The 15769-nt window shown below is 38.7% G+C and overlaps 1 protein-coding gene across 2 annotated transcripts; it reads right to left on the bottom strand.

The window, feature by feature from the left end:
* Positions 1-2464: 2464 nt before the first annotated feature.
* Positions 2465-15345, bottom strand: LOC116204959 (callose synthase 7). Of its 2 annotated transcripts, none has more exons than XM_031537347.1 (42): positions 15132-15345; positions 14424-14524; positions 13958-14070; positions 13784-13871; positions 13580-13690; positions 13113-13274; positions 12442-12531; positions 12236-12327; positions 12008-12131; positions 11389-11523; positions 11226-11302; positions 11052-11139; positions 10850-10972; positions 10655-10772; positions 10224-10555; positions 10078-10130; positions 9888-9948; positions 9350-9431; positions 9206-9255; positions 9011-9097; positions 8743-8850; positions 8457-8551; positions 8286-8367; positions 8042-8205; positions 7749-7872; positions 7532-7638; positions 7286-7397; positions 7051-7202; positions 6853-6962; positions 6654-6773; positions 6496-6564; positions 5948-6137; positions 5763-5874; positions 5541-5663; positions 5327-5445; positions 5091-5174; positions 4835-4947; positions 4478-4707; positions 3575-4372; positions 3406-3456; positions 3010-3195; positions 2465-2805 (listed from the first exon to the last, which is right to left on the bottom strand). In XM_031537347.1, the coding sequence occupies exons 1-42, from the start codon at positions 15343-15345 to the stop codon at positions 2536-2538; spliced, it is 5820 nt and encodes a 1939-aa protein (XP_031393207.1). In that variant the 3' UTR covers positions 2465-2535. The 2 variants fall into 2 exon arrangements, with proteins under 2 accessions (XP_031393207.1, XP_031393208.1); XM_031537348.1 differs by having other exon boundaries at positions 7532-7635.
* Positions 15346-15769: the final 424 nt, after the last annotated feature.

Below are 15769 nucleotides of genomic sequence, written 5' to 3'. Positions count from 1 at the left end.
TGTATGCATTTTCGATGCTGCCTAAAATTTTCTTCAGGTATACGCACTTTGCATCTGTATTTGTTTCTTTTCAATATTATATACTTCGCATTTTAGTATGCAACTATTTTCAGTATGTGGGGAGGTAATACCCTTCGCATGCCCTTCAATTCGTACTGGGCAACTATTATATCGACTCTCTTTGTTGCCCAAATCACCAAAAATCAAGCCATACTTCAAAAGCAGAAAAGGCGGGTTGTCACAAATACAAGTCATCTCCAGGGATACCAATGCTCATCATTAATCTCTAGTAAATGTAACAATTTAAATGTGAAAGGTCTAAAAGAAAGTAAAAATTCATGCGTAGCATAATATGTAGAGTATATAATGTGTGTCCATTCGAATGACCAATACATGACGCATGAAGGAGAGCTCCTCGTATTCATGGTCGATGACGTGCTACTGATATTAGAAAGAGCGATTTGGAATACCTAAAAGAAAATAACGTAAAGGAGGTTATCACAAATATATTTTAGTTTTCTATTATTATAGTTGAGATCAATACATGAAATAGTAGATAAACAATTAGAATAATATTTCTTAGACTTAGAGGAGGAAATATAAGTTGGAGAATTTTTAAAAATTACACCATTTCATACTTGACGCATATAAATTTAGAAATTGATCGAATAAAATTGAATGAAATATAATCGTATATATACAGAGGCTTTCAATTGGTATACGTACATGCTCTTTGCAAACCAACTTTTTTAGAACATATGAGAAATTGTGGTAATTGAAAACCAATATATAGGGACATTCGCCCCCTTTAATATTCTTTCATTTATCTATTTCGGTAAATAAAATTAAATGTAGTTATTATATCTATAATTATTATAGATAACCCCATCCGATACATATATAGAAATTCTTAATTGCGTTCTTAATAACTTTGATATATATATATATTAAATTGTTATATATAAAAATTAAATTGACCTTGGGAATACAATGTTCAATAATAATGAAAATCTATATAATTCAATCTATTTGTTTAATAATTAGAATTATAGCACTGTAATTCTATCAATTTGAATGCTAAATTTGATTAAAGGTGGCGAGAACTGGACAGACTAACGATTACACATGGTGAAACAGGATTAACTGTTCTAAGCATTACATATTATATATTGATTTAGCATTTTTTTAATTGAAATTATACTTCGATTAAAGAGGACTGCCTGTGCTTTTGAATGAGTAGATCGATAATCGACCAATGAATACTAAAAGCTAATTAATTATGACATAGAAAGATTATTTCTAGCTACTTAATTAATTAACATCTCCCCATATATATTAAGTCCAGCTCTCACGAATATATACATATATATATATATACTTATATACCTGATAAGGCTTTCACCAAAATCACCACAAAATTTGAACGATAACAATAAATTTGCAATTTATAGCAAAAATCCTTGGAAAATTAAATGTTGGTAATGGTAAATGAAATTAGTCAGCATTTCATTATTAATTATATACTATGTAGAATCTTCTCCTGGTTTTAGTAAATGGCATTTAAACTACCCATTGCTTTTTAAGACATGGAAAAACAGTCGCGCTTTCTTCTTCGAATGAAGACGAGTCAGGGGTAATAATTTTATTATGATCTTTTTGCCCTTAACAGTGTTATCTTCTTCTTTTTGTTCTCGTTTTTTTTTTTTTGGACTATAGGCAGTGAATTTTATTTACATGTCCTACTATTGATTTACTTTTTTTTCTCTTTGTAGTTCAGTTCTATTTATGAGTTGAAGAATAACAAAGATGACAAAAATCGACTCAAGGTTCCTAATCTTTCATCTTTCTCTATTCTTTTTTTTCTTTTCCATGATGTTGATTTCTTTAGCGGATAAAAGGTTCTTAAATTGTATCTATGAGACAACATATTATACTACATATTTGATATCGCATAATCGAGGGAAAATTCTATTTGTACAGCTTAATTTGCACGTCACAGTATAGGAAAGGAAGATGTTGGCGAAGAGAAGTTGATAAGAACGACAGCTATCTTAAGGATGACTATTTTATTATAAAAGAAAAGTTTTACATTCTTGGAAAAATACAAAAAATCACAGATAAAAATTCAAATAAGATATGTAATATAAGTAAATTCATTTATTTAGGTTTATGTGATTTCTACCTAGATATAGCGCCTATTGCCTCTCTACAGCCTATTTTGAAGGGAAAAAAAGAATAGATCATTCTTTTGGTATTCCATGTCAACCTAACGTTACAAAATGATTTAAAAAAAAAAAACTTAACTATTACTTAAATTTGCCACTATTTTCACTAAATTCGATATGATTAATGTGTTTAACGATCTACATAGACCTATTCTATTTCAACAATATAGATAAGCACACATATCTTGGAACTGTATAATATGAAATTAACCTGTGCAACGCGCCGGAGTAAGTATACTAGTGTACATGCAATATCTGCTACAAAATGACCAGCTCTGATGCTGCAGTTTGCTAAAGAATACAGTGTAAATTAATATGGGGCGCGCGATCGGGTTGGATCCTTTTTTTCCTCGTTCTTGTCTTTCCTTCCAGCGAGAATCATGGAGATCTGGAGACCTCTGCTAAATGCCTGGTTGAAGAGGAGTCGGGTCTGGAATTCCAAAACGAAAGGGAACCAAGAAAGGATCGCGATTGGCATGAAGAGTAACACTCCCATTATGTAGTCGTAAGCTCTCCCGAGCTCCTTTACGGACTCCCAGACACCTAACCGTCTCAGCAATGGCCTACTCACTTGCCCGAGCTAAGGAAACACAAAAGAAACATGAATTAATTGAAACCGCTCGCAATCTGTCATGAAAATAGCCGTCTTAAGACCGAGTTATCAATAATGTGCTTATAATGCCATGGATATAATGCTGGAGATGTAAGGGTTAGGACGAGCCTCGTTAATCGACCATTAGATGGTCAGGATTTATCCCAGTAACTTAAGGTATTTTAGACTTACCAGAAGGATGGCCCACCCGGTAGGCAAGAAGGCGAGAGTGGCGGCGAATAGATCGGATATAGTGAGACCACAGACGACAAACAGGACCGTCATGACTGACATGAACCCGAGGAACAGAAGCGCTTTCAAAATCCTGAACATGAGCTGGAAGTCCGTCCCAAATCTTCTTCTTCCCATAGATACCATCTGAAACCGCCATATGCAATATGCAAGGATTAGGAAACAAAACAAGCAAGCAACTTCGGCTTAGTTATGGAGAAAAGTTTCGGCTTTCGCTAGTTAAGGCGTGGAAGCACTTTCAGGTTTCTGCATTTTCCTCGGACGATTCCGAAAATGAGGAAAAGCTTTCATCTATCCCACATCATTCTTCTACAGAGCAGTTTCAGTTTCACGTACCTTCAAGACGAGGAGAACGGTTAGCATGACCACCCAAGAAAGTCCATAAACCTACAAAAAGAGATGAAGAATGCATTAGTTTAAGTCGAGAAAAAGTTGTGTCAAAACTGAAATGGCAGATTGCGTTGATATTTGGTCACGGTGTCACTGAAAAGATTCTTGAATGTACCAATAAGTTCTTGCTGTGGTGCGATATATCGAGGTGGTAGACAATTCCATACTGGTACAAGAAGAACCGGCAAGCAAGTAATATCTCAAGCACTCTCCCTCGAATGTTTGTGTGCTTAAGGTGCTCGTGTTCTTCGTCCCACCATGACTCCCAGCTTTTATCGGGCGGAATCCCGATCCCACCCCGATTCCCCATCCACCTCTTCCAGTCGGCCCAGTCATCCACTGTCTTCTGCCAGTCAAAGCCCGACGGGTTGAATATAAATGGCGCAAAAAGCCACGAAGCAACCAAGAACCACATCGAGAAGGTGATGAACAGGTAAAGCTTCGAGCTCCGGTATGATTCTCCATAAACCTCATAGAGGATCAACAGCATAAGGAGCTCGAGCCCCTTTACAAAGTGGCTTCGAGAATAGAGCCTATAGTTATCACCGAACTTCGCATGAAACACGACAAAACCACGCCCAGTGGCTCTGTACTTGGAGCCTCCATGTAAGATTGTCCTCCCAAAGAAGTGGGCCTTTGTCCCAAGTTGGAATGTGAAGAACACGGAGGCAAGCTGTAGCTGCATGATGATGAAGTCACCCAGGGCAGAGCGGAAACCTTTCTCAAGACCAATCTCCATAACCATAGGTAGCACGAGCAAGAGGCCCAACTGGAAAACTGACTGGCTCGCCAGGGCCTCCTCGAGGGCCTTGCTTTGGTGTATGCTTGGGCTCTGAAGTATCTCACGTTCCAACCCGCTCATGACCATGTATAAGCGTCCATACAAGAACACGTACACCGTGAGCACTGTGAGCTGAACAATACAACGTGTGGCACATAACTCATGTCAAATGATGCGTGATAAACCTGCTACTTGAATGCAGAGCAACAAGCTGATAGAGATGAATTGAATAATTACCATGCTACTGAAGTAAAAACCGACAGTCGTGAAATAGAAAGAGAGCATTCTGTAGAAGTCGAATCGGCGACCGAGCCTGTAAACATCACGACTGAGTGTTTGTTCGCCATTCCCGTTAGCAACCTTGGCCTCGAAAAGCGATATTTGATTCATTCCCACATCACGACCCTTTCCTACTTGGATGTACTCGTGATGCGTTACATATCCCCCACGGAGAGTCGAATTATACCCTGATGAAAGATTAAGAGCAGAGTATCAGCTTTTACTTGTGAGACAACCACATATTCTTCCTGCATTACGCAGACTACGCAGTTGAATAAAAGGGACAAAATATCCCCAAAACAACTAAAACTTTACCAGCAAAAACGTCCTCGCTCAAGTTGATGACCCTGGAAGCTTTACTTATGCCCCCTCGAGTGATGTGGAAGAGTCTGTCAAATATATCAGGATGGCCATAATGGAAACGAACTCTGCAATCACAGAAAGAAGAAAAATGTGGTTATTTTAATCTAAGGAAATTTGGAAAGAAATAAAGATGAGAAACACAACATGATAAACTCTCAATTTGAAAGCTCGTAAATTGCTAAGTTGAGATCCGGAATTCTTAGATTACCTTAATGGATTTGCTAAAACTCGTTGGCCAATGGTGACAAAACTAGTCTCCTGATTGGACATGAACCAAGCTAGCGACGAAACACTGTACAAGTGAAGGGGGGAAAAAAAAGATTGAACAAATCATTCCTGAGAAACTTATGCTAAGTTGTGTCTTCTGAACATGTTTTAATTGAAAGAGAGAAATGATTCTGTGAGGTCAAAACAATGTATGAATGGCTCTATCTGAGCCCCGACCTTCCTGTAAAAATATGCTCCCTCAGGCCCAGAATAGTCGGTCTTCTTGGTCCACCACGACGTTTCTGAAATTCTTCCAACACGTTCCTCATCTTGAAAGCTTCTTCAAAGTAATTATCCTGGAAGTACCCGGGAAAAAAGAGGAAAGAATATTGAAAGCTGATTAACTAACTCTTTGCCGCACATTAAATGGGAGAAGACCATGGATGCGTACCTGATTCATGTCTATGGTCTGCAGTGCCTCTCCCCTGGTGAAAATTATAGCATGGTTCTGATTTTCAGGTTTTCCTTCACCGATTTCTGTAGGAGGACCGGGAAGCTTGATTCGGTATATTTCCTTTAAAATGAAATGGAAGAAAGTATAACAGATCAGTCTTTCCCAAACAGTTAAACTGGAACCAAGGGCAATTACTTACTACGAAAATAACCTTCGTACCTCATCTAACTTATCCCCTCCTTTAACAAGCACGGAGTAGTAACACTTCTGAGGTTTGTCATTAACTGTCTCCTCTCTTTCGTCAATGTAAGCAACTCGCAAAGAAGGGTACCTGTAGTATGCCTTGTCAACCAAAATATCATCCATACCTGTGCATGCTCATCAGGTTTCAAGATTTGACTTACGTTAACATGAGATTCAATATATTGGTGTAACAACTTCGATCACGATTGTCAGTTGATTTTTTCTGAGCCCCGTAAACTTGACATGAAACAACGTAAGTGAACTTCAAATCCGCGAGAGCTTGGGCCCTATCAGAGAATGCCCTCTGTTCCTCCTCAGGTAACTCCATGGTTCTATAGCCACCGTAGAAAACTGCAAGCAGAGGAAGCATAGGATTGTTCCAACTTCAGGACAGAAAATCAAATCACAAGTGAGGTGTCAATTTGATGTAATCAGCGTTTCCAATTGGATTCATTCGTTTTAAAAGTAATAACCAGATCAAGTGGAACTATGAGTTCAATATAGTTACTTTAATACATATATCATTTATGAATATGAGTTGAATATGTTCCCAGAAAAATGGATGCTTTATGATAACCTGATTCTTTAACAAACCTGTGATGAGCCCGGCAGTTCAATGGGTTCAATCGCATAACTATTATAGGGAGAACCGAACCATAAGGGTTCAATGTTCAGCCGGATCTCAAAACTAGGGGTATAAGTCACTTACCGCTATCGCCAGCAAACTCCAAAAAGTATTGGAGCTCTAAAGCTTGCCTGTAATACATCATCCCCCTCACTAGCAGATAAAAGAGTTACATTCAGTATCCTCAGAACTACCAACATCGTTAAGTCAAACAAGCTATGGAATAAATCTCATGATCTGACCTGTCCTAGCAAGAGTCTGCCCTCTAAAAGAAACCCACATGCGTTCCTGCTCCAGCTTGTCTTTGTCGGAATATTCATTTTTCTCATCGTTTATACGATCAAGGAAATTGGTCCATTCATCTGTATTGCAACAGAGCTGTTATCAGTCAATTTGAAAAAAAGTGGTATGGCGAAAAATGTGCACCAAGTGAAAAATAACCTGGATATATTTTCTGCAGGTAGAACAAAGTCGAAATTCCATCCTCATTTTCCCTATTAAGCTCTTCCGTCGAATACATAACATCTTCTTTGTAATATGGGGTCAACACACTGTACCAGAAGAAGAGCACAAGGATTCAATGATACTTAGAAAACGCCATTCCAATTGTTAAACGATGTTTCTACCATTATTTATTACCTGAAAGAAAGCATTTTCCTCACTTTAGGAGCACTCGGCATGTTCATGAACAGCGAATTAGCAAAGAATGTAATTCTTCGGCGAGCTTCCAGATTTGAAGGCACGTTAATTGCAGATTCCTTGACAGTAAGAAGCAGATGAAGCCTAACAACCTACGAAGCCATTGAAAAAGAATAAGAATTGGAATTTCACATATCTGCAAATTAGTTAAAAATTAAAAAAGAGGATAGATCACCTTCTCGATCCAAGACTTGTTCAGCATGAGGCGGATATTTATTTTTTCAAACCTCTGCTCCCTTTTATTGCTTTGGCTGTCTCTTAAGTGTATATTTGTTCTCTCATAGATTCTACCAACACGGAAACAGTCATACATTAGAAAATCATCCATCATCTTAGGCTGATGACAGACAAGTTTTTCTGATGGCTACTTGAGACTGATTTATAAAGCAAAAACTTATAATAAGCAATCCCCGAGACTTACTCGTGGCCATTCATCATGACATCTTCTATTATGATCTCCATAATATCCTGAAGCACATTAATTATCAGGGACTTGTATATCTCCTCATCATCATAATCTGTCTGCTGCTGATGCAACAACTCAAACACAAAATGACCACGTCAGTATCCGCATCAAAAAGAAGTAAGCGAGAAGGAGGAAACTAAACCTTGTATATGAACTGAAGGGAGAACTTTACCAAGAGAGACAGAAACCTTTCCAACCTTTGGCTAAGAATAGGCAACCCACTCATTCGAAATTCAGTCAAAAATCTGCGCTGTTGCAAGCAAATATCTACTTCATAATAAATTTCCCGGACAACCCTGCCAGAAGTTCATAAAAGTATAGACAAATTAATAAGGCATCACTCATCACCTGTTGGAGGGTTGGGGTTGGTGGGGGGGTTGGTTTTGTGTGTTTGTAATCGAAGAATCAAAGGCAACTGAGACAATTTCTCGATCAAATCTAGGCATGTGAATGCTTTGGACTTACATTCTGTCAATTTCATCTTCGAGAAGCCCATAGATGATGTCCCTGAGAGTCTCGTAGCATTCAATAACTGCAGAGTGCATATAAGGGTCACTCCTTATCTTCCTAAACAACTCATCATCATCCTTTCCCTTGAAGTCTTTTGCCATGTCAAGTGCTATGGGAATCTAATGCATGGAATACGTGTAAGCTCCACATAGACATTGATAACAAATCAAAGTAAGAAGATGCCTCTCAACATTTATACCTTACTAGCGAGCAAAAATGGTGGCCACTGAATAACAGTGACGTCGCTTGAACTATAAGGAACAAGGAGCAAGTCTCTGTCTCTGAAATTTGGAGTGAAATGGAAAGCTGATAATATTATATCTGAAGCATAATAACAAGATGCAGTTGAGGAATGAGGAATGGTTCTAACCTGTTGCTGATCAGGTCCTCCATTCTCATAGTACGAATGAATTCATTCCACACTTGCGAAAAATATGCAATGTTCCTCCTTTCCATCGACTCATCCTGACATTGGAAAAGTCTCCACTTAAAAGGGAAAGAAGAGGAGGAAGATGAAAAAGAGCTTTGACATGGCAAAATACTTAATAGAAATTGCCAAAAGACTCAGTTTATGACAGCTGCTTTTGTGGCAAGACGGATAAATATAACATGTTCAAAGAATGAAAAGAGATGCTTGAACTGACTGCAGGAACTACCTGATCTCTCCTCTTCGATCCCTCGCTCTTTGATGAAGGCAAAAGGTACTGACTGAATGCTGAAGGCACAGCATCAAATCGGGATCGCAGCATCCCAAGTGTTCTTATCTGAGAGACCCCAAAAGAACAATAAAGCACCATAAAGAAGAAACCAAAATATCATAATGCAGCAACAATCTTAAGATTTAGCATACAGATCATAACTCCCAAGCCAGCTAAGTACTTAACAAAATCTATATGAAGAAAAAAGGAAAGAATAGCAACTAACCTCACCCAAATGGCTGAAGGCTCCATATATGCCACCAAAGAGAGTGGAAAATATGGCATACCATATTTGTGCATCCATGAAGTAAACCTTTTGACCAATTAAATATCAAATGTACACATGAACTCCATCAGATTCGTGCAAAAATCAAATGCTTTGATATTGTTCGCAGGAACAGTTTGTCTAGGAAGCACTTACCAGAACAATTGGAGCCCATATCGCAACAATAACCCCCAGGTTATCCTTTACTACAACATAAAGCAAGAAATAATTACAATCCTGTGGCTGCAACTAAAAGGGTAGTGACGACATTGGAAATAAAAAAGACAGGCAAATACTTACATCTTGGGAAAAATTCATGCCATTCATAGTTATAGACACGCATCTGCATAATTGCCTTCGTCGGTCCAACTAGTGGCATAATCTGTCCAATGCATAAACCAAATAGTGAAAAGCTCAAGCTCTCGTTTACTTACTGGATATATAGCCAAAAGTACTCCTTCACGAGATAAAATATCAAGCAGGAAGTTTTCTATTCTTTAAGTGGACAGCACTGTCCCAGGCAATATCATTTTCAAATGAACTATATAATTTCCACAACCTGTACCATGAGGAGGACATAGAGATTGGAAGTTTTCTTAACCCAGCGATTTCAGTGCATGTTGAATATTTCATGTATTCATAAAGTTTTTCTGGAAGAGTAGCAGCAGAAAGAATGATGAACAAATGAACACACACAAATCAGGAATTTTGCATACGCTAACAAAACAAGATCCACTGAGCTGATGCAAATTGATCCCTTCTCCAATAATCAAACAGATAAATTTTGTTGAGATTTGAGAAACCCAAAATCACGAATATAATTTGAGACAAGTATCACCTCAACATAGTAGCTAAATGCAAGTTTGCTGATGAGTAGCATGATCCAGAATTGGGTGTACCTGCCATTAATGTATCATCTTTTTTAATTCATAATGAATATTCCGTACGAAGGTGACATTGATACTATTAACAATCAGCATAGAATGAGAGAACAACTAAGGAAAAATATCTAATTATCAAGTTCGTACTTCAGGAGTGAGAACATATCCTCGTGCATTCCTCGTCCCACGTAAAGTTTTGGCTGTTCACCACATTAAAGACCAATACAAACTGTAAAGAAGATTTATGAAAATTTGAGCCTAAAAAACAGAAGCAGGGCCAGTGGATTTCTTACCTGGGCCCACCACATGAGAATAGTTATAGGCAACAAGCTCGAACGCTCCATTGTTCTCCTTATATAAGGAACACAGAAGAGTATAGCTGCAAGAACATTGGGTATCATAAAGATTGCGACCGCGTAATAGTAAAACGATGCGCTCCTCCAGTCCTGGCCCCATGAGTGGAAAATCCTCAAGACTCCTGTCGGATTTTGAATCAAACTGCTATAACCAATTGGAAGAACCACGGCCCAAGCAGCTGCCACTACAAACTTCAGAATGTACCGAAGAATCTGACTGAATCTCATACTTCTCCAAGCATTCAGACTGAGGATGATATCAAGAGTTGCTGCGACAGTCAGCATTTGGTTTCAGAATTGCATCACAATTCTCAAAATTAAAAGAGAAGGAGAAGATACTCGTATCGGTTTGGAAATGTGGCGAGTACCTCTTATGAAGTTGAGAAAAGCATAAGTGATAAAAATGCTCAGAACATCTCTGAAGACATCCTCATCAAAAATAGCCAGAATGGTACCATCGGGACTCCACGCAATAATAATCATAGCCTGAAACCAGAAATTTAAGCAATTTCACTACAAATATCTTCAGATTACAACTCAGGCTTAAATATGGGATGACCTACCTGCAACGCCAATATGAAGAATATCCACATCCGATCAAAACTTCTATACAGATGCCAAAACGTGCGAACTTCGACAAAGTTAGTCTTAGGCTTTTGCTTCCCAGTAGTGCCATGATTAGCTCTCTACAGAATGCACAAAAATCAGATTACATCTACACACGCAAACACAGAAACATAGACAGAGGGGAAGAAAGAGATATACTTCATTTGGCGGCTGAAAGTCATCCGAGCGTACAAAAAAATCTGCTTTTTGATCCAGTGGCCATGCCAGTCTAAAACATTTCTCTGACCTGAACAGAAAGATGAAATTTTACTAAGCTAATTTCTCTAGCATAGTCTGAGACATTAACTTTCAATCAGTGGGATCTTATCTTACCAGAAGTACTCATTCAGATCATCGTAGTTTCTCCATCTTGCATGGCTCGCCTTCCCTCCTTTGTTTCTCCTAACTTCCTTTTAACCATTCAATTAAAATATTAGGCAACAGAAAACAAAAATATGAACCGGAAAGAGCCTCCAGAGTAGAAAAACAATAATACCTTCCGGAGAACCTGATAGATAGGGGTAATAACGCCCCTCAAGAACGCTTCATCATCTCTCACTGCTGTTTGATATGGGTCTCCACTAACTGGATGGACATTGCTAAACAGGATTCCATAAACTTCATTTGCCATCTTGAAACATCAAACAGCAACACATTTTTTTAGAGTAGGAATGAGTTGGGAGAAGTGAAAACAAGCTATAATATAATTCCGATATGTTAAAATGCTGTCATTTCATAATTCAAACAATGTTTATTAACAACACAGCAAGTGCTTCATGATTTCATAATCATTTTATCTTTCATAACCAATGAAAAGTCCAAATTTTGGAAGGTAAATTGGTGCTCTAATTTGAGGTTGATTTATCTCTTAGGAACCGTGAAAAGTTCACCACAAACAACAAATATTGTAAGATTATACATTTTTTATGTGTTTTTATCAATCCCGTGAGAGAAAAGGAACCTTTAAAGGTGCTCATGCACTATTTAGCTGAACAATATAGTAAATAGATATTCTCCCTCTAACATCATGTCAAGAGAAAAGGGGGGGGGGGGGGGGGTGGAAGAGAGAGAGCAGGAAAAACTAAAAGTTGTAACTGGCTGCTTTAGTAGCATACCTGATGGAAGATGTAGCAAAGACATTCGGGCATGAAACGGATGTTTGAGGCTTCGCCCCAGATAAGAAGGTAAAGAGCAATGTAGATGAGCAGTAACTGCTGTTTATCCGCACCTTGGGGCACCCTTAAAAGGAAAAAGGGAAACATTATAAATATCACATAAATGATACGAAAGATTGTATTGAACAGGTTTTTACTTCTGATCTGAAATGCACCGATTAAGCATACTTGATATTTTGTTTGCATCGCAGATAATGACACCATGAGCGATAGTTCTTGAAGATTTTATCCGACAGCTCAACAACAGTGGCCATGTCCAACTGCAAGGAATTTTCTGGTCAGGATCAATTTCGATCTCATAAAGAAATCAACATTGTATTGGTAGTTAGCTGATTGGAAGATAGATAAACCGAGCGGACGTAATATCCATTTACCTCCGTATAATCTTCAAGATGCCTATGCCTTATGTCGATGTTTGCCAGCAATAAAATTAGGTGCTCTCTCTGGTTTGCCACATTTCCTTTCTTCAACCAACGAGACAGGAAAACATATCCAGTTAGAACTATGGTACTTTACTTCATTTAATGCCCTATATTAAAAACATATGAAGCACAAATGAAAGGCAACAGCGTTTGTACGGATTCAGAGAGAGTAATGAAACCATTTTCCTGTCCACAGAGAAACTCATCTTCTGCTTAACGGAAAAGAGCAGTTAGTGTCAACCGACTAGTCATATATTTGTTCCCCGACTTTTAACGAAAAGTGCCTGCGGGGTCTACTTGATCGCAGAAAAATGTACTTCTCTTTCTAAGCGTTTGGATCTTTTCAAAAGCTAAGGGGAAAACATTTTGTTTGAGGTATATAAAAACTTCTTTTTCTTTCGGAAAATTTACAAACAAAAAAGAACGAAAAGAGTTATCAACGCATAAAAATTGGAGATTGAAACTCTTATCCATGACCAAACCTAAGGTTTCTCACTTTATGTTCCAGAAGTTAAAGTACTCTTATGAGATAGAATTATTCTCCATAATCATAAAGGTACAAGCCATAGGAGATGCAGCTGCAGACATCAATGGTACCAGAACACATTCAAGTCTAATTTTACCTGGAACCCAAAAACAGAGGAGAGCCACTCTAGTATATCTGTGACAGATCTAACCCTCTCCACAGGCCTTTCGGAAGTTTCATCTTGCACATGGGTTTCCGGGTGAATTCGGGGCATTGGGAGATTTTCAACACTTCGTATAGCCTGAAGCGCTGCTTTGATCTGTGTTATTCAAGAAACACGGTCAAATTTCTGATTCATTAACTCCGAGCAAAAAAAAGATGCCATGTGTTGCTTATGGAGAATACTGACGTAGACCAGGTATCGTTGGATTCTTTTAGACTTTAATCACAAATGACGATTACCATGGGCTCGATGATTATGATACTAAATAGGGAAAGTGCAGCAATAAAATGTTGTAATTGATTCAATCTTAAAATATATATATATATATATATATATATATATTGATCCTATTCTGAGACTAAATCAGATCTATACCGGAATTTCCCATGTTCATAACAAACCTCAGGAAGTTCCATGATAGCTGGTTTAACTCCAGTGGCAAACAATGGAAGAATGTTGTAGTGTTGAGACTGAGCCTGTCTCCTCTCGACTTCCTTGGCATACGTTTTTGTCTGCAACAGCAAAAGCGCGTTACCTTAGCATGTTAATCAAGAATGTTGCCTGAGATTAAAGAGAAGCAGAAACTGTAATTAATTTCTTTAGACCTGTTTATCGATATTTTCAGAAGGCACTACTGTTGTCACCACATCGTACAGTACTGAGGCCATCTGATAGATCTTCGCCATTTCCTCCCTTGAAGACGAAAAAAAAACTCAAACAACGCAAAGAAGGCTCTCTTTAGGATGCTATAATGATTCAAGCATAGGATAGAGCCTCACGGTCTTTTTGTATATTCAGCTTCCTGGATGTGCTTTTCGTAGAACTGCTGATAATACAACTGGATTTCTTTTGGATCATTCCTGGCCAGTTGTGGTCTGGTTTCTTCTTCTTCCTACAAAGAAAGAAGACTTCCATTATACTGATGAAACAGTTTAAGTTCAATAGACAGCTCCAACATCAGTTTCATGAAGATAGCAAATTCTGATGATTCTTGGGGAGGCTATTAAGCTGATGCCAGAATTTAAATGACGCAATCAGTGACTCCTCGAGGTCATGGAATAAAAAAGAACTGCGTTTCGGTTTCACATAGACTTGCTGATGGAGTACACTATAATTTCCAAATTAAAGATGAAAACCGGAATGTTTGCTGCAGTAAAAAGAATAAAACTGGGCAAAGATGACATAAGTTGCATGACAAAGGCAACTATGAGAAGCCTTTGAAATGGTAAATGATTCAGCTTTTACCTTCTCCAGCCTGTGCAATAGATAAGTCTTAAACTGGCGAACACCACGTCCACTTGAGTGGGGGTCCATCTTATGCGTCTTCTCAAAAGCATGGAAGCGGCCTAAACACGTAAACAAGGCCGGATTAATATTAAATATACATAACTTAAGGATATTCCTGACCCACCTCATAGCAATTTTGAGGCAAAGGAGCAACGCAGATATTTCAATCGAATTTGAGACGTTCAAAACTAGCTATAAGACTAGAGTCTAATTTGAGCCATTCAAGACTAGCCATAGGATCATAATTCTCTGCAGTGCCTTCATAATGATGGACCAACCGAAATAAAAGTCCGGCCTTTCCCCCCCACTCGAGAAACTGTTCCAAAAAATTACTAGTTCGAAGAAATCTCACAACTCCACAAAATTACTCAATCCATCCCAAGCTATGTCCATAGGAAACACTTTCAATTACGAGGTACTTATATTAAAAAGTGAGGATCCTACTAAAAATCTACTAACATAGAGCATCCAATCGTTTCAAGAGCAACTGCAACAACTACTATACATACAAGCGTCTGTGTGTGTGTCTGTATATATATATATATATATATATATACATACACATCTCTATATATATTACACGTCGAAACTGCTGAAAGATAATTGCCGATTCGGTATTGTGCGATTACAAAAGATATAGAGCTACAAAAGATTGAGATTGCTTACAGAGGTAGGCGACTCTAGGATTCTCCTTCTCGACCTCATTGGCGACACGAAGGATCGGGGCGATGGCTGCCAGAGAGGAGGGGACGAGCTCACTGTCGACGGTAGAGCTGTCCTCATTGGGCAAGTCGACCATCACGCTCTGGGCCCTGGTCATCCTCCTCGAGAGGGAGCGGGCAGGGCCCGAATCCATCTTGCTGCCGCTCGAGCTCGCCATCTCAAATGGCAACCCGTCTTCCTGGGCAGTGGTTTACTGACCGGGTTGGGTCTCGAAGAGTCATGAAAACGATAATGGCAGCCATCTTTTGGAGTCTTTATACTGAGAGAGAGAGAGACAAAGGGGGATGCTTTGTGTGGGGGTTGGGCAAAAGGGCAAAAGGGTTTGCCCCGGTGGGAAGAAAAGAATTGAGGGGATGGAACTCATGGGAACTCAGCGTACTGTTGCTTGTGGGTGCTTTTGCTTTTGATGTCCTATGATTAGATAAAAAAGATTCATTAGATAACTGCATTAAGGAACAGCGATGGGGAGGGGATGAGGACGAGGACGAGGAGCTCTGCTTTTTGGAGGAGAAGACGACCCGAGACAGAGACAAGGGAGCTTTTTCCTCTCTGCTCTGTTTTTACTCTTTTTGCCGCTTTTT

Source organism: Punica granatum, chromosome 4 (assembly GCF_007655135.1).
Source record: "Punica granatum isolate Tunisia-2019 chromosome 4, ASM765513v2, whole genome shotgun sequence".
Classification (NCBI taxonomy): domain Eukaryota; kingdom Viridiplantae; phylum Streptophyta; class Magnoliopsida; order Myrtales; family Lythraceae; genus Punica; species Punica granatum.
Note: the sequence above shows the minus strand (reverse complement) of the source record. Positions and strands in the feature narration are given on the sequence as shown.

Excerpts from the sequence above, each read along its gene's own strand:
- LOC116204959 (XM_031537347.1), bottom strand. The coding sequence starts at position 15,345 with ATGGCGAGCTCGAGCGGCAGCAAGATGGATTCGGGCCCTGCCCGCTCC. Across the intron at positions 8,206-8,285 it reads CATTTTTGCTCGCTAGTAAG|ATTCCCATAGCACTTGACAT; the intron begins GTATAAATGTTG and ends TCCATGCATTAG. Across the intron at positions 7,873-8,041 it reads GAAGATGAAATTGACAGAAT|GGTTGTCCGGGAAATTTATT; the intron begins GTAAGTCCAAAG and ends AACTTCTGGCAG.